At 45.0% G+C, this 25050-nt stretch overlaps 1 protein-coding gene across 1 annotated transcript in view; it reads right to left on the bottom strand.

Annotated features, from left to right (window-relative positions):
- LOC127918608 (otogelin-like protein) overlaps positions 1–23548 on the bottom strand; it is a gene marked incomplete at its 5' end in the record, with an annotated part of 57003 nt that extends 33455 nt beyond the window's left edge. The window contains 4 exons of the mRNA XM_052501882.1: positions 18644–18748; positions 20968–21072; positions 22620–22829; positions 23360–23548. Coding sequence (XP_052357842.1) covers positions 18644–18748; positions 20968–21072; positions 22620–22829; positions 23360–23548 — 609 coding nt within the window. The remainder of the gene's footprint in view (positions 1–18643; positions 18749–20967; positions 21073–22619; positions 22830–23359) is intronic.
- Between the last annotated feature and the right edge of the window lie 1502 nt (positions 23549–25050).

Genomic DNA, 25050 nt, shown 5'->3' with positions numbered 1-25050 from the left:
ACACATCAACACACTGGAGAGAGGTGACACATCAACACACTGGAGAATGGAGACACATCAACACACTGGAGAAAGGAGACACATCAACACACTGGAGAGAGGAGACACATCAACACACAGGAGAAAGGAGACACATCAACACACTGGAGAATGGAGACACATCAACACACTGGAGAAAGGAGACACATCAACACACTGGAGAGAGGAGACACATCAACACACTGGAGAATGGAGACACATCAACACACTGGAGAAAGGAGACACATCAACACACTGGAGAGAGGTGACACATCAACACACTGGAGAATGGAGACACATCAACACACTGGAGAGAGGAGACATCAACACACTGGAGAAAGGAGACACATCAGCACACTGGAGAGAGGAGACACATCAACACACTGGAGAAAGGAGACACATCAACACACTGGAGAGAGGTGACACATCAACACACTGGAGAATGGAGACACATCAACACACTGGAGAAAGGAGACACATCAACACACTGGAGAGAGAGACACATCAACACACGGAGAAAGGAGACACATCAACACACTGGAGAATGGAGACACATCAACACACTGGAGAAAGGAGACACATCGACACACTGGAGAGAGGAGACACATCAACACACTGGAGAATGGAGACACATCAACACACTGGAGAAAGGAGACACATCAACACACTGGAGAGAGGTGACACATCAACACACGGGAGAAAGGAGACACATCAACACACTGGAGAGAGGAGACACATCAACACACTGGAGAGAGGAGACACATCAACACACTGGAGAAAGGAGACACATCAACACACTGGAGAGAGGAGACACAACAACACACTGGAGAGAGGAGACACACAACACACTGGAGAAAGGAGACACATCAACACACTGGAGAAAGGAGACACATCAACACACTGGAGAGAGGAGACACATCAACACACTGGAGAAAGGAGACGCACATCAACACACTGGAGAAAGGAGACACAACACACTGGAGAATGGAGACACATCAACACACTGGAGAAAGGAGACACATCAACACACTGGAGAGAGGAGACACATCAACACACGGGAGAAAGGAGACACATCAACACACTGGAGAGAGGAGACACATCAACACACTGGAGAAAGGAGACACATCAACACACTGGAGAGAGGAGACACAACAACACACTGGAGAAAGGAGACACATCAACACACTGGAGAAAGGAGACACATCAACACACTGGAGAAAGGAGACACATCAACACACTGGAGAAAGGAGACACATCAACACACTGGAGAAAGGAGACACATCATCACACTGGAGAGAGGAGACACATCAACACACTGGAGAAAGGAGACACATCAACACACTGGAGAAAGGAGACACATTATCACACTGGAGAGAGGAGACACATCAACACACGGGAGAAAAGAGACACATCAACACACTGGAGAAAGGAGTCACATCAACACACTGGAGAAAGGAGACACATCAACACACGGGAGAAAGGAGACACATCAACACACTGCAGAAAGGAGACGCACATCAACACACTGGAGAAAGGAGACACAACACACTGGAGAAAGGATACATCAACACACTGGAGAAAGAAGACACATCAACACACTGGAGAAAGGAGACACATCAACACACTGGAGAAAGGAGACACAACAACACACTGGAGAAAGGAGACACATCAACACACTGGAGAAAGGAGACACATCAACACACTGGAGAAAGGAGACACATCATCACACTGGAGAGAGGAGACACATCAACACACTGGAGAAAGGAGACACAACACACTGGAGAAAGGAGACACATCAACACACTGGAGAAAGGAGACACATCAACACACTGGAGAGAGGAGACACATCAACACACTGGAGAAAGGAGACACATCAACACACTGGAGAAAGGAGACACATCAACACACTGGAGAGAGGAGACACATCAACACACTGGAGAAAGGAGACACAACAACACACTGGAGAGAGGAGACACACATCAACACACTGGAGAGAGGAGACACATCAACACACTGGAGAGAGGTGACACATCAACACACTGGAGAATGGAGACACATCAACACACTGGAGAAAGGAGACACATCAACACTCTGGAGAAAGGAGACACATCAACACACTGGAGAAAGGAGACACATCATCACACTGGAGAGAGGAGACACATCAACACACTGGAGAGAGGTGACACATCAACACACTGGAGAATGGAGACACATCAACACACTCGAGAAAGGAGACGCATCAACACACTGGAGAAAGGAGACACATCAACACACTGGAGAAAGGAGACACATCAACACACTGGAGAAAGGAGACACATCAACACACTGGAGAAAGGAGACACATCAACACACTGGAGAAAGGAGACACATCAACACACTGGAGAGAGGAGACACATCAACACACTGGAGAAAGGAGACACATCAACACACTGGAGAAAGGAGACACATCAACACACTGGAGAAAGGAGACACATCAACACACTGGAGAAAGGAGACACATCAACACACTGGAGAAAGGAGACACATCAACACACTGGAGAAAGGAGACACATCATCACACTGGAGAGAGGAGACACATCAACACACGGGAGAAAGGAGACACATCAACACACTGGAGAAAGGAGACACATCAACACACTGGAGAAAGGAGACACATCAACACACTGGAGAATGGAGACACATCAACACACTGGAGAAAGGAGACACATCAACACACTGGAGAGAGGAGACACATCAACACACGGGAGAAAGGAGACACATCAACACACTGGAGAGAGGAGACACATCAACACACTGGAGAAAGGAGACACATCAACACACTGGAGAGAGGAGACACAACAACACACTGGAGAAAGGAGACACATCAACACACTGGAGAAAGGAGACACATCAACACACTGGAGAAAGGAGACACATCAACACACTGGAGAAAGGAGACACATCAACACACTGGAGAAAGGAGACACATCATCACACTGGAGAGAGGAGACACATCAACACACTGGAGAAAGGAGACACATCAACACACTGGAGAAAGGAGACACATTATCACACTGGAGAGAGGAGACACATCAACACACGGGAGAAAAGAGACACATCAACACACTGGAGAAAGGAGTCACATCAACACACTGGAGAAAGGAGACACATCAACACACGGGAGAAAGGAGACACATCAACACACTGCAGAAAGGAGACGCACATCAACACACTGGAGAAAGGAGACACAACACACTGGAGAAAGGATACATCAACACACTGGAGAAAGAAGACACATCAACACACTGGAGAAAGGAGACACATCAACACACTGGAGAAAGGAGACACAACAACACACTGGAGAAAGGAGACACATCAACACACTGGAGAAAGGAGACACATCAACACACTGGAGAAAGGAGACACATCATCACACTGGAGAGAGGAGACACATCAACACACTGGAGAAAGGAGACACAACACACTGGAGAAAGGAGACACATCAACACACTGGAGAAAGGAGACACATCAACACACTGGAGAGAGGAGACACATCAACACACTGGAGAAAGGAGACACATCAACACACTGGAGAAAGGAGACACATCAACACACTGGAGAGAGGAGACACATCAACACACTGGAGAAAGGAGACACATCAACACACTGGAGAAAGGAGACACAACAACAACACTGGAGAAAGGAGACACATCAACACACTGGAGAAAGGAGACACATCAACACACTGGAGAAAGGAGACACATCAACAACACTGGAGAAAGGAGACACATCAACAACACTGGAGAGAGGAGACACATCAACACAGTGGAGAAAGGAGACACAACACACTGGAGAAAGGAGACACACATCAACACACTGGAGAAAGGAGACACATCAACACACTGGAGAGAGGAGACACATCAACACACTGGAGAAAGGAGACACATCAACACACTGGAGAGAGGAGACACAACAACACACTGGAGAGAGGAGACACATCAACACACTGGAGAAAGGAGACACATCAACACACTGGAGAAAGGAGACACATCAACACACTGGAGAAAGGAGACACATCAACACACTGGAGAAAGGAGACACATCAACACACTGGAGAAAGGAGACACATCAACACACTGGAGAAAGGAGACACATCATCACACTGGAGAGAGGAGACACATCAACACACGGAGAGAAGGAGACACATCAACACACTGGAGAAAGGAGACACATCAACACACTGGAGAAAGGAGACACATCAACACACGGGAGAAAGGAGACACATCAACACACTGGAGAAAGGAGACGCACATCAACACACCGTGCTTTTACACCTGCATTGTTTGCTGTTTGGGGTTTTAGGCTGGGTTTCTGTACAGCACTTTGAGATATCAGCTGATGTACGAAGGGCTATATAAATAAATTTGATTTGATTTGATTTTGATTTGGAGAAAGGAGACACAACACACTGGAGAAAGGAGACACATCAACACACTGGAGAAAGGAGACACATCAACACACTGGAGAATGGAGACACATCAACACACTGGAGAAAGGAGACACATCAACACACTGGAGAAAGGAGACACATCAACACACTGGAGAAAGGAGACACATCATCACACTGGAGAGAGGAGACACATCAACACACTGGAGAGAGGTGACACATCAACACACTGGAGAATGGAGACACATCAACACACTCGAGAAAGGAGACGCATCAACACACTGGAGAAAGGAGACACATCAACACACTGGAGAAAGGAGACACATCAACACACTGGAGAAAGGAGACGCATCAACACACTGGAGAAAGGAGACACATCAACACACTGGAGAAAGGAGACACATCAACACACTGGAGAAAGGAGACACATCAACACACTGGAGAAAGGAGACACATCAACACACTGGAGAAAGGAGACACATCAACACACTGGAGAGAGGAGACACATCAACACACTGGAGAAAGGAGACACATCAACACACTGGAGAAAGGAGACACATCAACACACTGGAGAAAGGAGACACATCAACACACTGGAGAAAGGAGACACATCAACACACTGGAGAAAGGAGACACATCAACACACTGGAGAGAGGAGACACATCAACACACTGGAGAAAGGAGACACATCAACACACTGGAGAAAGGAGACACATCAACACACTGGAGAAAGAAGACACATCAACACACTGGAGAAAGGAGACACATCAACACACTGGAGAAAGGAGACACATCAACACACTGGAGAAAGGAGACACATCAACACACTGGAGAAAGGAGACACATCAACACACTGGAGAAAGGAGACACATCAACACACTGGAGAGAGGTGACACAACAACACACTGGAGAATGGAGACACATCAACACACTGGAGAAAGGAGACACATCAACACACTGGAGAAAGGAGACACATCAACACACTGGAGAAAGGAGACACATCAACACACTGGAGAAAGGAGACACGTCAACACACTGGAGAAAGGAGACACATCAACACACTGGAGAAAGGAGACACATCAACACACTGGAGAAAGGAGACACATCAACACACTGGAGAGAGGAGACACATCAACACACTGGAGAAAGGAGACACAACAACACACTGGAGAGAGGAGACACAACACACTGGAGAGAGGAGACACAACACACTGGAGAGAGGAGACACATCAACACACTGGAGAAAGGAGACACATCAACACACTGGAGAAAGGAGACACATCAACACACTGGAGAGAGGAGACACATCAACACACTGGAGAAAGGAGACACATCAACACACTGGAGAGAGGAGACACATCAACACACTGGAGAAAGGAGACACATCAACACACTGGAGAAAGGACACATCAACACACTGGAGAGAGGAGACACATCAACACACTGGAGAAAGGAGACACATCAACACACTGGAGAAAGGAGACACATCAACACACTGGAGAAAGGAGACACATCAACACACTGGAGAGAGGAGACACATCAACACACTGGAGAAAGGAGACACATCAACACACTGGAGAAAGGAGACACGTCAACACACTGGAGAAAGGAGACACATCAACACACTGGAGAAAGGAGACACATCAACACACTGGAGAATGGAGACACATCAACACACTGGAGAAAGGAGACACATCAACACACTGGAGAAAGGAGACACATCAACACACTGGAGAGAGGAGACACATCAACACACTGGAGAAAGGAGACACATCAAAACACTGGAGAAAGGAGACACATCAACACACTGGAGAAAGGAGACACATCAACACACTGGAGAATGGAGACACATCAACACACTGGAGAAAGGAGACACATCAACACACTGGAGAGAGGAGACACATCAACACACTGGAGAAAGGAGACACATCAACACACTGGAGAAAGGAGACACATCAACACACTGGAGAAAGGAGACACACATCAACACACTGGAGAAAGGAGACACATCAACACACTGGAGAGAGGAGACACATCAACACACTGGAGAAAGGAGACACATCAACACACTGGAGAGAGGAGACATCAACACACTGGAGAAAGGAGACACATCAGCACACTGGAGAAAGGAGACACATCAGCACACTGGAGAGAGGAGACACATCAACACACTGGAGAAAGGAGACACATCAACACACTGGAGAGAGGTGACACATCAACACACTGGAGAATGGAGACACATCAACACACTGGAGAAAGGAGACACATCAACACACTGGAGAGAGGAGACACATCAACACACGGGAGAAAGGAGACACATCAACACACTGGAGAATGGAGACACATCAACACACTGGAGAAAGGAGACACATCGACACACTGGAGAGAGGAGACACATCAACACACTGGAGAATGGAGACACATCAACACACTGGAGAAAGGAGACACATCAACACACTGGAGAGAGGTGACACATCAACACACTGGAGAATGGAGACACATCAACACACTGGAGAAAGGAGACACATCAACACACTGGAGAGAGGAGACACATCAACACACTGGAGAATGGAGACACATCAACACACTGGAGAAAGGAGACACATCAACACACTGGAGAGAGGAGACACATCAACACACTGGAGAAAGGAGACACATCAACACACTGGAGAATGGAGACACATCAACACACTGGAGAATGGAGACACATCAACACACTGGAGAAAGGAGACACATCAACACACTGGAGAAAGGTGACACATCAACACACTGGAGTAAGGAGACACATCATCACACTGGAGAGAGGAGACACATCAACACACGGGAGAAAGGAGACACATCAACACACTGGAGAAAGGAGACACATCATCACACTGGAGAGAGGAGACACATCAACACACGGGAGAAAGGAGACACATCAACACACTGGAGCAAGGAGACACATCAACACACTGGAGAGAGGAGACACATCATCACACTGGAGAGAGGAGACACACATCAACACACTGGAGAAAGGAGACACATCAACACACTGGAGAGAGGAGACACATCAACACACTGGAGAAAGGAGACACATCAACACACTGGAGAGAGGAGACACAACAACACACTGGAGAGAGGAGACACATCAACACACTGGAGAAAGGAGACACATCAACACACTGGAGAAAGGAGACACATCAACACACTGGAGAAAGGAGACACATCAACACACTGGAGAGAGGAGACACATCAACACACTGGAGAAAGGAGACACATCAACACACTGGAGAGAGGAGACACATCAACACACTGGAGAGAGGAGACACATCATCACACTGGAGAGAGGAGACACATCAACACACGGGAGAAAGGAGACACATCAACACACTGGAGAAAGGAGACACATCAACACACTGGAGAGAGGAGACACATCATCACACTGGAGAAAGGAGACACATCAACACACTGGAGAAAGGAGACACATCAACACACTGGAGAAAGGAGACACAACAACACACTGGAGAGAGGAGACACAACAACACACTGGAGAAAGGAGACACATCAACACACGGGAGAAAGGAGACACATCAACACACTGGAGAAAGGAGACGCACATCAACACACTGGAGAAAGGAGACACAACACACTGGAGAATGGAGACACATCAACACACTGGAGAAAGGAGACACATCAACACACTGGAGAGAGGAGACACATCAACACACGGGAGAAAGGAGACACATCAACACACTGGAGAGAGGAGACACATCAACACACTGGAGAAAGGAGACACATCAACACACTGGAGAGAGGAGACACAACAACACACGGGAGAAAGGAGACACATCAACACACTGGAGAGAGGAGACACATCAACACACTGGAGAAAGGAGACACATCAACACACTGGAGAGAGGAGACACAACAACACACTGGAGAAAGGAGACACATCAACACACTGGAGAAAGGAGACGCACATCAACACACTGGAGAAAGGAGACACAACACACTGGAGAATGGAGACACATCAACACACTGGAGAAAGGAGACACATCAACACACTGGAGAGAGGAGACACATCAACACACGGGAGAAAGGAGACACATCAACACACTGGAGAGAGGAGACACATCAACACACTGGAGAAAGGAGACACATCAACACACTGGAGAGAGGAGACACAACAACACACTGGAGAAAGGAGAGACATCAACACACTGGAGAAAGGAGACACATCAACACACTGGAGAAAGGAGACACATCAACACACTGGAGAAAGGAGACACATCAACACACTGGAGAAAGGAGACACATCAACACACTGGAGAATGGAGACACATCAACACACTGGAGAATGGAGACACATCAACACACTGGAGAAAGGAGACACATCAACACACTGGAGAAAGGTGACACATCAACACACTGGAGTAAGGAGACACATCATCACACTGGAGAGAGGAGACACATCAACACACGGGAGAAAGGAGACACATCAACACACTGGAGAAAGGAGACACATCATCACACTGGAGAGAGGAGACACATCAACACACTGGAGAAAGGAGACACATCAACACACTGGAGAAAGGAGACACATCAACACACTGGAGAGAGGAGACACATCATCACACTGGAGAGAGGAGACACATCAACACACTGGAGAAAGGAGACACATCAACACACTGGAGAGAGGAGACACATCAACACACGGGAGAGAGGAGACACATCAACACACTGGAGAGAGGAGACACATCAACACACTGGAGAAAGGAGACACATCAACACACTGGAGAGAGGAGACACATCAACACACTGGAGAAAGGAGACACATCAACACACTGGAGAGAGGAGACACATCAACACACTGGAGAAAGGAGACACATCAACACACTGGAGAGAGGAGACACAACAACACACTGGAGAAAGGAGACACATCAACACACTGGAGAAAGGAGACACAACACACTGGAGAAAGGAGACACAACACACTGGAGAATGGAGACACATCAACACACTGGAGAAAGGAGACACATCAACACACTGGAGAGAGGAGACACATCAACACACGGGAGAAAGGAGACACATCAACACACTGGAGAGAGGAGACACATCAACACACTGGAGAAAGGAGACACATCAACACACTGGAGAGAGGAGACACAACAACACACTGGAGAAAGGAGAGACATCAACACACTGGAGAAAGGAGACACATCAACACACTGGAGAAAGGAGACACATCAACACACTGGAGAAAGGAGACACATCAACACACTGGAGAAAGGAGACACATCAACACACTGGAGAGAGGAGACACATCAACACACTGGAGAAAGGAGACACATCAACACACTGGAGAAAGGAGACACATCAACACACTGGAGAGAGGAGACACATCAACACACTGGAGAAAGGAGACACATCAACACACTGGAGAGAGGAGACACATCAACACACTGGAGAAAGGAGACACACCAACACACTGGAGAGAGGAGACACATCAACACACTGGAGAAAGGAGACACATCAACACACTGGAGAGAGGTGACACATCATCACACTGGAGAAAGGAGACACATCAACACACTGGAGAAAGGAGACACATCAACACACTGGAGAGAGGAGACACATCAACACACGGGAGAAAGGAGACACATCAACACACTGGAGAATGGAGACACATCAACACACTGGAGAAAGGAGACACATCGACACACTGGAGAGAGGAGACACATCAACACACTGGAGAATGGAGACACATCAACACACTGGAGAAAGGAGACACATCAACACACTGGAGAGAGGTGACACATCAACACACTGGAGAATGGAGACACATCAACACACTGGAGAAAGGAGACACATCAACACACTGGAGAGAGGAGACACATCAACACACTGGAGAATGGAGACACATCAACACACTGGAGAAAGGAGACACATCAACACACTGGAGAGAGGAGACACATCAACACACTGGAGAAAGGAGACACATCAACACACTGGAGAATGGAGACACATCAACACACTGGAGAATGGAGACACATCAACACACTGGAGAAAGGAGACACATCAACACACTGGAGAAAGGTGACACATCAACACACTGGAGTAAGGAGACACATCATCACACTGGAGAGAGGAGACACATCAACACACGGGAGAAAGGAGACACATCAACACACTGGAGAAAGGAGACACATCATCACACTGGAGAGAGGAGACACATCAACACACGGGAGAAAGGAGACACATCAACACACTGGAGAAAGGAGACACATCAACACACTGGAGAGAGGAGACACATCATCACACTGGAGAGAGGAGACACATCAACACACGGAGAAAGGAGACACATCAACACACTGGAGAGAGGAGACACATCAACACACTGGAGAAAGGAGACACATCAACACACTGGAGAGAGGAGACACAACAACACACTGGAGAGAGGAGACACATCAACACACTGGAGAAAGGAGACACATCAACACACTGGAGAAAGGAGACACATCAACACACTGGAGAAAGGAGACACATCAACACACTGGAGAAAGGAGACACATCAACACACTGGAGAAAGGAGACACATCAACACACTGGAGAGAGGAGACACATCAACACACGGGAGAAAGGAGACACATCAACACACTGGAGAAAGGAGACACAACACACTGGAGAATGGAGACACATCAACACACTGGAGAAAGGAGACACATCAACACACTGGAGAGAGGAGACACATCAACACACGGGAGAAAGGAGACACATCAACACACTGGAGAAAGGAGACGACATCAACACACTGGAGAAAGGAGACACAACACACTGGAGAATGGAGACACATCAACACACTGGAGAAAGGAGACACATCAACACACTGGAGAGAGGAGACACATCAACACACGGGAGAAAGGAGACACATCAACACACTGGAGAAAGGAGACGCACATCAACACACTGGAGAAAGGAGACACAACACACTGGAGAATGGAGACACATCAACACACTGGAGAAAGGAGACACATCAACACACTGGAGAGAGGAGACACATCAACACACGGGAGAAAGGAGACACATCAACACACTGGAGAGAGGAGACACATCAACACACTGGAGAAAGGAGACACATCAACACACTGGAGAGAGGAGACACAACAACACACACTGGAGAAAGGAGACACATCAACACACTGGAGAGAGGAGACACATCAACACACTGGAGAAAGGAGACACATCAACACACTGGAGAGAGGAGACACAACAACACACTGGAGAAAGGAGACACATCAACACACTGGAGAAAGGAGACGCACATCAACACACTGGAGAAAGGAGACACAACACACTGGAGAATGGAGACACATCAACACACTGGAGAAAGGAGACACATCAACACACTGGAGAGAGGAGACACATCAACACACGGGAGAAAGGAGACACATCAACACACTGGAGAGAGGAGACACATCAACACACTGGAGAAAGGAGACACATCAACACACTGGAGAGAGGAGACACATCAACACACTGGAGAAAGGAGAGACATCAACACACTGGAGAAAGGAGACACATCAACACACTGGAGAAAGGAGACACATCAACACACTGGAGAAAGGAGACACATCAACACACTGGAGAAAGGAGACACATCATCACACTGGAGAGAGGAGACACATCAACACACTGGAGAAAGGAGACACATCAACACACTGGAGAAAGGAGACACATCATCACACTGGAGAGAGGAGACACATCAACACACTGGAGAAAGGAGACACATCAACACACTGGAGAAAGGAGACACATCAACACACTGGAGAAAGGAGACACATCAACACACTGGAGAAAGGAGACACAACACACTGGAGAATGGAGACACATCAACACACTGGAGAAAGGAGACACATCAACACACTGGAGAGAGGAGACACATCAACACACGGGAGAAAGGAGACACATCAACACACTGGAGAGAGGAGACACATCAACACACTGGAGAAAGGAGACACATCAACACACTGGAGAGAGGAGACACAACAACACACGGGAGAAAGGAGACACATCAACACACTGGAGAGAGGAGACACATCAACACACTGGAGAAAGGAGACACATCAACACACTGGAGAGAGGAGACACAACAACACACTGGAGAAAGGAGACACATCAACACACTGGAGAAAGGAGACACATCAACACACTGGAGAAAGGAGACACAACACACTGGAGAATGGAGACACATCAACACACTGGAGAAAGGAGACACATCAACACACTGGAGAGAGGAGACACATCAACACACGGGAGAAAGGAGACACATCAACACACTGGAGAGAGGAGACACATCAACACACTGGAGAAAGGAGACACATCAACACACTGGAGAGGAGACACAACAACACACTGGAGAAAGGAGACACATCAACACACTGGAGAAAGGAGACACATCAACACACTGGAGAAAGGAGACACATCAACACACTGGAGAAAGGAGACACATCAACACACTGGAGAAAGGAGACACATCAACACACTGCAGAAAGGAGACACATCATCACACTGGAGAGAGGAGACACATCAACACACTGGAGAAAGGAGACACATCAACACACTGGAGAAAGGAGACACATTATCACACTGGAGAGAGGAGACACATCAACACACGGGAGAAAGGAGACACATCAACACACTGGAGAAAGGAGACACATCAACACACTGGAGAAAGGAGACACATCAACACACGGGAGAAAGGAGACACATCAACACACTGCAGAAAGGAGACGCACATCAACACACTGGAGAAAGGAGACACAACACACTGGAGAAAGGAGACACATCAACACACTGGAGAAAGGAGACACATCAACACACTGGAGAAAGGAGACACATCAACACACTGGAGAAAGGGACACAACAACACACTGGAGAAAGGAGACACATCAACACACTGGAGAAAGGAGACACATCAACACACTGGAGAAAGGAGACACATCATCACACTGGAGAGAGGAGACACATCAACACACTGGAGAAAGGAGACACAACACACTGGAGAAAGGAGACACATCAACACACTGGAGAAAGGAGACACATCAACACACTGGAGAGAGGAGACACATCAACACACTGGAGAAAGGAGACACATCAACACACTGGAGAAAGGAGACACATCAACACACTGGAGAGAGGAGACACATCAACACACTGGAGAAAGGAGACACAACAACACACTGGAGAGAGGAGACACACATCAACAGACTGGAGAGAGGAGACACATCAACACACTGGAGAGAGGTGACACATCAACACACTGGAGAATGGAGACACATCAACACACTGGAGAAAGGAGACACATCAACACACTGGAGAAAGGAGACACATCAACACACTGGAGAAAGGAGACACATCATCACACTGGAGAGAGGAGACACATCAACACACTGGAGAGAGGTGACACATCAACACACTGGAGAATGGAGACACATCAACACACTCGAGAAAGGAGACGCATCAACACACTGGAGAAAGGAGACACATCAACACACTGGAGAAAGGAGACACATCAACACACTGGAGAAAGGAGACACATCAACACACTGGAGAAAGGAGACACATCAACACACTGGAGAAAGGAGACACATCAACACACTGGAGAGAGGAGACACATCAACACACTGGAGAAAGGAGACACATCAACACACTGGAGAAAGGAGACACATCAACACACTGGAGAAAGGAGACACATCAACACACTGGAGAAAGGAGACACATCAACACACTGGAGAAAGGAGACACATCAACACACTGGAGAAAGGAGACACATCATCACACTGGAGAGAGGAGACACATCAACACACGGGAGAAAGGAGACACATCAACACACTGGAGAAAGGAGACACATCAACACACTGGAGAAAGGAGACACATCAACACACGGGAGAAAGGAGACACATCAACACACTGGAGAAAGGAGACGCACATCAACACACTGGAGAAAGGAGACACAACACACTGGAGAAAGGAGACACATCAACACACTGGAGAAAGGAGACACATCATCACACTGGAGAAAGGAGACACATCAACACACTGGAGAGAGGTGACACATCAACACACTGGAGAAAGGAGACACAACACACTGGAGAAAGGAGACACATCAACACACTGGAGAGAGGAGACACATCAACACACTGGAGAAAGGAGACACATCAACACACTGGAGAAAGGAGACACATCATCACACTGGAGAGAGGAGACACATCAACACACTGGAGAAAGGAGACACATCAACACACTGGAGAAAGGAGACACATCATCACACTGGAGAAAGGAGACACATCAACACACTGGAGAAAGGAGACACAACAACACACTGGAGAAAGGAGACACATCAACACACTGGAGAGAGGAGACACAACAACACACTGGAGAAAGGAGACACATCAACACACTGGAGAAAGGAGACGCACATCAACACACTGGAGAAAGGAGACACAACACACTGGAGAATGGAGACACATCAACACACTGGAGAAAGGAGACACATCAACACACTGGAGAGAGGAGACACATCAACACACGGGAGAAAGGAGACACATCAACACACTGGAGAGAGGAGACACATCAACACACTGGAGAAAGGAGACACATCAACACACTGGAGAGAGGAGACACAACAACACACTGGAGAAAGGAGACACATCAACACACTGGAGAAAGGAGACACATCAACACACTGGAGAAAGGAGACACATCAACACACTGGAGAAAGGAGACACATCAACACACTGGAGAAAGGAGACACATCAACACACTGCAGAAAGGAGACACATCATCACACTGGAGAGAGGAGACACATCAACACACTGGAGAAAGGAGACACATCAACACACTGGAGAAAGGAGACACATTATCACACTGGAGAGGAGACACATCAACACACGGGAGAAAGGAGACACATCAACACACTGGAGAAAGGAGACACATCAACACACTGGAGAAAGGAGACACATCAACACACGGGAGAAAGGAGACACATCAACACACTGCAGAAAGGAGACGCACATCAACACACTGGAGAAAGGAGACACAACACACTGGAGAAAGGAGACACATCAACACACTGGAGAAAGGAGACACATCAACACACTGGAGAAAGGAGACACATCAACACACTGGAGAAAGGGGACACAACAACACACTGGAGAAAGGAGACACATCAACACACTGGAGAAAGGAGACACATCAACACACTGGAGAAAGGAGACACATCATCACACTGGAGAGAGGAGACACATCAACACACTGGAGAGAGGAGACACAACACACTGGAGAAAGGAGACACATCAACACACTGGAGAAAGGAGACACATCAACACACTGGAGAGAGGAGACACATCAACACACTGGAGAAAGGAGACACATCAACACACTGGAGAGAGGAGACACATCAACACACTGGAGAGAGGAGACACATCAACACACTGGAGAAAGGAGACACAACAACACACTGGAGAGAGGAGACACATCAACACACTGGAGAGAGGAGACACATCAACACACTGGAGAGAGGTGACACATCAACACACTGGAGAAAGGAGACACATCAACACACTGGAGAAAGGAGACACATCAACACACTGGAGAAAGGAGACACATCAACACACTGGAGAAAGGAGACACATCATCACACTGGAGAGAGGAGACACATCAACACACTGGAGAGAGGTGACACATCAACACACTGGAGAATGGAGACACATCAACACACTGGAGAAAGGAGACATCAACACACTGGAGAAAGGAGACACATCAACACACTGGAGAAAGGAGACACATCAACACACTGGAGAAAGGAGACACATCAACACACTGGAGAAAGGAGACACATCAACACACTGGAGAAAGGAGACACATCAACACACTGGAGAGAGGAGACACATCAACACACTGGAGAAAGGAGACACATCAACACACTGGAGAAAGGAGACACATCAACACACTGGAGAAAGGAGACACATCAACACACTGGAGAAAGGAGACACATCAACACACTGGAGAAAGGAGACACATCAACACACTGGAGAAAGGAGACACATCATCACACTGGAGAGAGGAGACACATCAACACACGGGAGAAAGGAGACACATCAACACACTGGAGAAAGGAGACACATCAACACACTGGAGAAAGGAGACACATCAACACACGGGAGAAAGGAGACACATCAACACACTGGAGAAAGGAGACGCACATCAACACACTGGAGAAAGGAGACACAACACACTGGAGAAAGGAGACACATCAACACACTGGAGAAAGGAGACACATCATCACACTGGAGAAAGGAGACACATCAACACACTGGAGAGAGGTGACACATCAACACACTGGAGAAAGGAGACACAACACACTGGAGAAAGGAGACACATCAACACACTGGAGAAAGGAGACACATCAACACACTGGAGAAAGGAGACACATCAACACACTGGAGAAAGGAGACACATCATCACACTGGAGAAAGGAGACACATCAACACACTGGAGAAAGGAGACACATCAACACACTGGAGAAAGGAGACACATCATCACACTGGAGAAAGGAGACACATCAACACACTGGAGAAAGGAGACACATCATCACACTGGAGAAAGGAGACACATCATCACACTGGAGAAAGGAGACACATCAACACACTGGAGAAAGGAGACACATCATCACACTGGAGAAAGGAGACACATCATCACACTGGAGAAAGGAGACACATCAACACACTGGAGAAAGGAGACACATCATCACACTGGAGAAAGGAGACACAACACACTGGAGAAAGGAGACACAACACACTGGAGAAAGGAGACACATCAACACACTGGAGAAAGGAGACACATCAACACACTGGAGAAAGGAGACACATCAACACACTGGAGAAAGGAGACACATCAACACACTGGAGAAAGGAGTCAGCAAAACACATAACTTTAACAATGTGTATAATGGCATGATGAAGAATTATATTCTGGTTATGTTTGTGGAATGATGCTGGTCTGTCATGGTTGTGGTTAAATTATGCTGTGGTTATGGTTGTGTTGTGGTTGCATTGTGGTTATATTGTGGTCATGGTTGTGGTTGTGGTGTGGTTGCGTTGTGGTTATATTGTGGTCATGGTTGTGGTTGTGGTGTGGTTGCGTTGTGGTTATATTGTGGTCATGGTTGTGGTTCTGTTGTGGGATGATGCAGGTCTGTCATGGTTGCGTTGTGGTTATATTGTGGTCATAGTTGTGGTTATATTGTGGTCATGGTTGTGGTTATATTGTGGTCATGGTTGTGGTTATATTGTGGTTGCGTTGTGGTTATGTTGTGGTCATGGTTGTGGTTCTGTTGTGGGATGATGCAGGTCTGTCATGGTTGCGTTGTGGTTATATTGTGGTTATGTTGTGGTCATGGTTGTGTTTATATTGTGGTCATGGTTGTGGTTATATTGTGGTCATGGTTGTGGTTATATTGTGGTCATGGTTGTGGTGTGGTTGCGTTGTGGTTATATTGTGGTCATGGTTGTGGTTATATTGCGGTCATGGTTGTGGTGTGGTTGCGTTGTGGTTATATTGTGGTCATGTTTGTGGTTGCGTTGTGGTTATATTGCGGTCATGGTTGTGGTGGTCATGGTTTTGGTACTGTTGTGGGATGATGCAGGTCTGTCATGGTTATTGTGGTCATGGTTTGTGGTTATATTGTGGGATGATTATATTGTGGTCATGTTGTGGTTATATTGTGGTCATGTTGTGGTTATATTTGTTTATATTGTGGTCATGGTTGTGGTTATATTGTGGTCATGGTTGTGGTTATATTGTGGTCATGGTTGTGGTTATGTTGTGGTTATATTGTGGTCATGGTTGTGGTTATATTGTGGTCATGGTTGTGGATATATTGTGGTCATGGTTGTGGTTATGTTGTGGTCATGGTTGTGGTTATATTGTGGTCATATTGTGGTTGCGGTATGGTTGTGTTGTGGTTATATTGTGGGATGATGCAGGTCTGTCATGGTTGTGGTTATATTGTGGTCATGGTTGTGGTTATATTGTGATCATGGTTGTGGTTATATTGTGGTTATATTGCGCTCATGGTTGTGGTTATATTGTGGTCATGGTTGTGGTTATAATGTGGTCATGGTTGTGGTTATGTTGTGGTCATGGTTGTGGTTGACTCACTACAGATGTGTGCCAGGCAGCAGCTGCCATCAGCCCTGGTGGCGATGAGGGTCTGGTCCTCTCTACAGGCTGGGATGTCTGACTCACAGCGCTCTGGGTCACACTCTGTACACAACACACACACACACAGAAATACACACAGAAATACACACACAACACACATTTTAAACATATGTATCACCATGGCCGAGTATCATCATATAGCCTGGTATCACCATATAGCCTGGTATCATCATATAGAATAGTATCATCATATAGAATAGTATCATCATATAGAATAGTATCGTCACGTAGAATAGTATCAGCATATAGTCTGGTATCATCATATAGTCTGGTATCATCATATAGAATAGTATCATCATATAGAATAGTATCATCACTGTAGTATCATCATATAGTCTGGTATCATCATATAGAATAGTATCATCATATAGTCTGGTATCATCATATAGAATAGTATCATCATATAGAATAGTATCATCATATAGTCTGGTATCATCATATAGAATAGTATCATCATATAGTCTGGTATCATCATATAGAATAGTATCATCATATAGTCTGGTATCATCATATAGTCTAGTATCATCATATAGAATAGTATCATCATATAGTCTGGTATCATCATATAGCCTGGTATCATCATATAGAATAGTATCATCATATAGAATAGTATCATCATATAGTCTGGTATCATCATATAGCCTGGTATCATCATATAGAATAGTATCATCACATAGAATAGTATCATCATATAGAATAGTATCATCATATAGAATATCATCATATAGCCTGGTATCATCATATAGAATAGTATCATCATATAGAATAGTATCATCATATAGCCTAGTATCATCATATAGCCTGGTATCATCATATAGAATAGTATCATCATATAGAATAGTATCACCATATAGCCTAGTATCATCATATAGCCTGGTATGATCATATAGAATAGTATCATCACATAGAATAGTATCACCATATAGCCTAGTATCACCATATAGAATAGTATCACCATATAGCCTAGTATCATCATATAGTCTGGTATCATCATATAGTCTGGTATCATCATATAGCCTAGTATCATCATATAGAATAGTATCAGTATATCTAATTGTATCATTATATAGTCTAGTATCATCATATAGAATAGTATCATCATGTATCCTGTTATCATCATATATCCTAGTATCATCATATATATAATTGTATCATTATATAGTCTAGTATCATCATATAGCCTAGTATCATCATATAGAATAGTATCATCATATAGCCTAGTATCATCATGTAGCCTGGTATCATCATATAGCCTAGTATCATCATATAGAATTGTATCATCATATAGAATAGTATCATCATATAGCCTAGTATCATCATATAGAATAGTATCATCACATAGAATAGTATCATCATATAGTCTGGTATCATCATATAGTCTAGTATCATCATATAGAATAGTATCATCATATAGAATAGTATCATCATATAGAATAGTATCATCATATAGCCTAGTATCATCATATAGAATAGTATCATCATATAGCCTAGTATCATCATATAGCCTAGTATCATCATATAGAATAGTATCATCATATAGAATAGTATCATCATATAGAATAGTATCATCATGTAGCCTGGTATCATCATATAGCCTAGTATCATCATATAGCCTGGTATCATCATATAGCCTGGTATCATCATATAGCCTAGTATCATCATATAGAATAGTATCATCATATAGCCTAGTATCATCATATAGAATAGTATCATCATATAGAATAGTATCATCATATAGCCTAGTATCATCATATAGAATAGTATCATCATTTAGCCTGGTATCATCATGTAGCCTGGTATCATCATATAGCCTAGTATCATCATATAGAATACTATCATCATATAGCCTGGTATCATCATGTAGCCTGGTATCATCATATAGCCTAGTATCATCATATAGAATAGTATCATCATATAGAATAGTATCATCATGTAGCCTGGCATCATCATGTAGCCTGTTATCATCATATATCCTAGTATCATCATATATATAATTGTATCATTATATAGTCTAGTATCATCATATAGCCTAGTATCATCATTACATTTACATTACATTTACGTCATTTAGCAGACGCTCTTATCCAGAGCGACTTACAAATTGGTGCATTCACCTTATGACATCCAGTGGAACAGCCACTTTACAATAGTGCATCTAAATCTTATAGAATAGTGTCATCATATAGAATAGTATCATCATATAGCCTAGTATCATCATATGGCCTAGTGGTAGTGATTATACAGAAGAGAAGCCCCCTCACCACAGACGTAGTCTGGACAGCAGGAGTCCTCTCTGAAGTAAGACACCAGCTTCTCTCCATACTGACACTCCGGGGGGAAGATGTCACACAGGGTCTGGTTACAAACTGGATGACAGACAGAGAGACAGAGAGACAGAGAGACAGAGAGACAGAGAGACAGACAGACAGACAGACAGACAGACAGACAGACAGACAGACAGACAGACAGACAGACAGATCAATACAAACCAATCACAATACATAATGGCCGCCTAAACATCGTTCCTAAATTGTTCAAGTGGAACTCAAGTTCCTGTTGACATTGAGTTGAGCTCTCAACTCTTTAAAGTTCCTTCACAATTGTTTTCAGGGCCATCGGATTCATTCTTTTTGAGTAGTGGTCCACTTGTGACAGAGTGTTACAGCAGGCTTTCATAGGACAGCAGCTGACTTTGCTAAGTTGGTTCAAGCCATTGGTGTAAAGTACTTAAGTAAAAAATACTTTAAAGTACTACTTAAGTTGTTTTTTTTGGGGGGGGGGGTTATCTGTACTTAGCTTTATTATTCATATTTTTTACAACTTTTACTTTGGCTCCTGAGTGGGGGGGCTGTCTAAGGCACTGCATCTCATTACAGACACCCCGGTTTGAATCCAGGCTGTATCACAACCGGCCGTAATTGGAAGTCCCATAGGACGGCGTACAATTGACCCAGGTTTGACCCAGGTTTGGCCCTGGTTTGGCCCAGGTTTGGCCCAGGTTTGACCCAGGTTTGACCCAGGTTTGACCCAGGTTTGACCCAGGTTTGACCCTGGTTTGGCCCAGGTTTGGCCCAGGTTTGACCCAGGTTTGACCCAGGTTTGGCCCAGGTTTGGCCGGGGTTGGACCTAGGTTTGACCCAGGTTTGGCCGGTGTAGGCCGTCATTGTAAATAAGAATTTGTTCTTAACTGACTTGCCTAGTTAAATAAAAAATATATACTTTCCTATGGAAAATTATGTACTTTTTTACTCCATACATTTTCCCCGACATCCAAAAGTATACGTTATATTTTGAATACTTAGCAGGACAGAAAATGGTCCAATTCGCACACTTATCAAGGTCATCCCTACTGCCTCTGATCTGAGGGACTCACTAAACACAAATGCTTTGTTTTTAAATTATGTCTGAGGGTCGGAGATGATGTTGAGGGTCGGAGGTGATGTCTGAGGTCGGAGATGATGTCTGAGGGTCGGAGATGATGTGATGTCTGAGGGTCGGAGATGATGTCTGAGGGTCGGAGATGATGTCTGAGGTCGGAGATGATGTCTGAGGGTCGGAGTGTAATCCCTGGCTAGTCGTCAAATAACAAAATAAACATTCAAATTGTGCCGTCTGGTTTGCTTAATATAAGGAATTTTAAATGATTCATACATTTACTTTTGCTTTTGATACTTAAGCATATTTTAGCACCTACATTTACTTTTGATATTTAAGTATATTTAAAACCAAATACTTTTAGACTTTTACTGAAGTAGTATTTTACTGGGTGACTTTTTTTTAATACTATTAAGGTATCTTTACTCAAGTATTTCCACCACTGGTTTAAGTAATTTGGTTTAACCCACTAAGTTTTAGGTTAATAAACCAACTTGAATGTTCCCAGTGTACTGTAGTAATGTGCTAGTTTCTTTACCGCAGGCTCTCTGTGGGCAGCAGGAGGTGTCGTCTGCCAGACCGATGACCACTTCCCCGGCCCTGCGGCAGAGCGGCTGAGACACGGCAGAGCAGTTATACTCCACGGGAACGATACTGTCGTTGTCACAGCGATACATACAGCAGCCATCTTTAGACGCCTTCCACACCTCGCCAGGAGCACGGGGTACACCCGAACTGTCCGTACAGGCTGGGAGACACACACACACAGATAAAACATGTACGGAAGTGTAAGATGCATTACTCAGATGTTCTTACTCAGTGTGACTTACCAGTAAGTGTATTCCACTAAAGACCAGACTAGACCGGACCAGACCAGACCAGACTAGACTAGACTAGACTAGACTAGACTAGACTGGACTGGACCAGACCAGACCAGACTAGACTAGACTAGACTAGACTAGACTAGGCCAGACCAGACCAGACCAGACCAGACCAGACCAAACTAGACTGGACCGGACCAGACCAGACCAGACCAGACCAGACCAGACCAGACCAGACTAGACTAGACTAGACTAGACTAGACTAGACTAGACTAGACTAGACTAGACTAGACTAGACTAGACCAGACCAGACCAGACCAGACCAGACCAGACCAGACCAGACCAGACCAGACCAGACCAGACCAGGCCATACCGGGTGTTTTGTATCATATGAATGTTGACCAGTGTTCATTTGATTGTGTGTGTGATGGCGGAGGGTTGATCAGTGAAGGCTTACCACACTTCTCAGGGGGGATGCAGAGGGCAGAGTAGGGTCGATGGAGCAGAGTGCCCTCAGGACAAACACATCCCTCTGTCAGGCCTGTACACTGCTCAGGGTCGTGGTCAAAGTCGTGGTTGGAGCAGGACTGGGCTGTACAGGTAGACAGACAGGCCTGGTAACGCAGTCGGTCTGGACACATGAAGGCTGGGAGAGGAGAGAGGTGAAACAGACACTGTTTTAAACTGTTCATAAACATTATCAGAACCACGACAGGCGTCAGAGCTTCATTCAATATTCTTATGTCCATAATGCAGAACTTTGTCTTTTGCTTTACACAATGACATTGACTGCCATGGAAACATTATACTGTGAGTGTGTTGACTGACATTAAAACATTATACTGTGAGTGTGTTGACTGACATGGAAACATTATACTGTGAGTGTGTTGACTGACATGAAAACATTATACTGTGAGTGTGTTGACTGACATTAAAACATTATACTGTGAGTGTGTTGACTGACATGGAAACATTAAACTGTGAGTGTGTTGACTGACATGGAAACATTATACTGTGAGTGTGTTGACTGACATGGAAACATTATACTGTGAGTGTGTTGACTGACATGGGAAACATTATACTGTGAGTGTGTTGACTGACATTAAAACATTATACTGTGAGTGTGTTGACTGACATGGAAACATTATACTGTGAGTGTGTTGACTGACATGGAAACATTATACTGTGAGTGTGTTGACTGACATGGAAACATTATACTGTGAGTGTGTTGACTGACATTGAAACATTATACTGTGAGTGTGTTGACTGACATGGAAACATTATACTGTGAGTGTGTTGACTGACATGGAAACATTATACTGTGAGTGTGTTGACTGACATGGAAACATTATACTGTGAGTGTGTTGACTGACATTAAACATTATACTGTGAGTGTGTTGACTGACATGGAAACATTATACTGTGAGTGTGTTGACTGACATGTGAGTGTGTTGACTGACATGGAAACATTATACTGTGAGTGTGTTGACTGACATGAAAACATTATACTGTGAGTGTGTTGACTGACATTAAAACATTATACTGTGAGTGTGTTGACTGACATGGAAACATTATACTGTGAGTGTGTTGACTGACATTATACTGTGAGTGTGTTGAAACATTATACTGTGAGTGTGTTGACTGACATTAAAACATTATACTGTGAGTGTGTTGACTGACATGGAAACATTATACTGTGAGTGTGTTGACTGACATGGAAACATTATACTGTGAGTGTGTTGACTGACAGGAAAACATTATACTGTGAGTGTGTTGACTGACATTAAAACATTATACTGTGAGTGTGTTGACTGACATGGAAACATTATACTGTGAGTGTGTTGACTGACATGGAAACATTATACTGTGAGTGTGTTGACTGACATGGAAACATTATACTGTGAGTGTGTTGACTGACATGGAAACATTATACTGTGAGTGTGTTGACTGACATGGAAACATTATACTGTGAGTGTGTTGACTGACATGGAAACATTATACTGTGAGTGTGTTGACTGACATGGAAACATTATACTGTGAGTGTGTTGACTGACATGGAAACATTATACTGTGAGTGTGTTGACTGACATGGAAACATTATACTGTGAGTGTGTTGACTGACATTAAAACATTATACTGTGAGTGTGT

The sequence above is a fragment of the Oncorhynchus keta genome, unplaced genomic scaffold (genome assembly GCF_023373465.1).
Source record: "Oncorhynchus keta strain PuntledgeMale-10-30-2019 unplaced genomic scaffold, Oket_V2 Un_contig_14602_pilon_pilon, whole genome shotgun sequence".
Lineage (NCBI taxonomy): Eukaryota > Metazoa > Chordata > Actinopteri > Salmoniformes > Salmonidae > Oncorhynchus > Oncorhynchus keta.
Note: the sequence above shows the minus strand (reverse complement) of the source record. Positions and strands in the feature narration are given on the sequence as shown.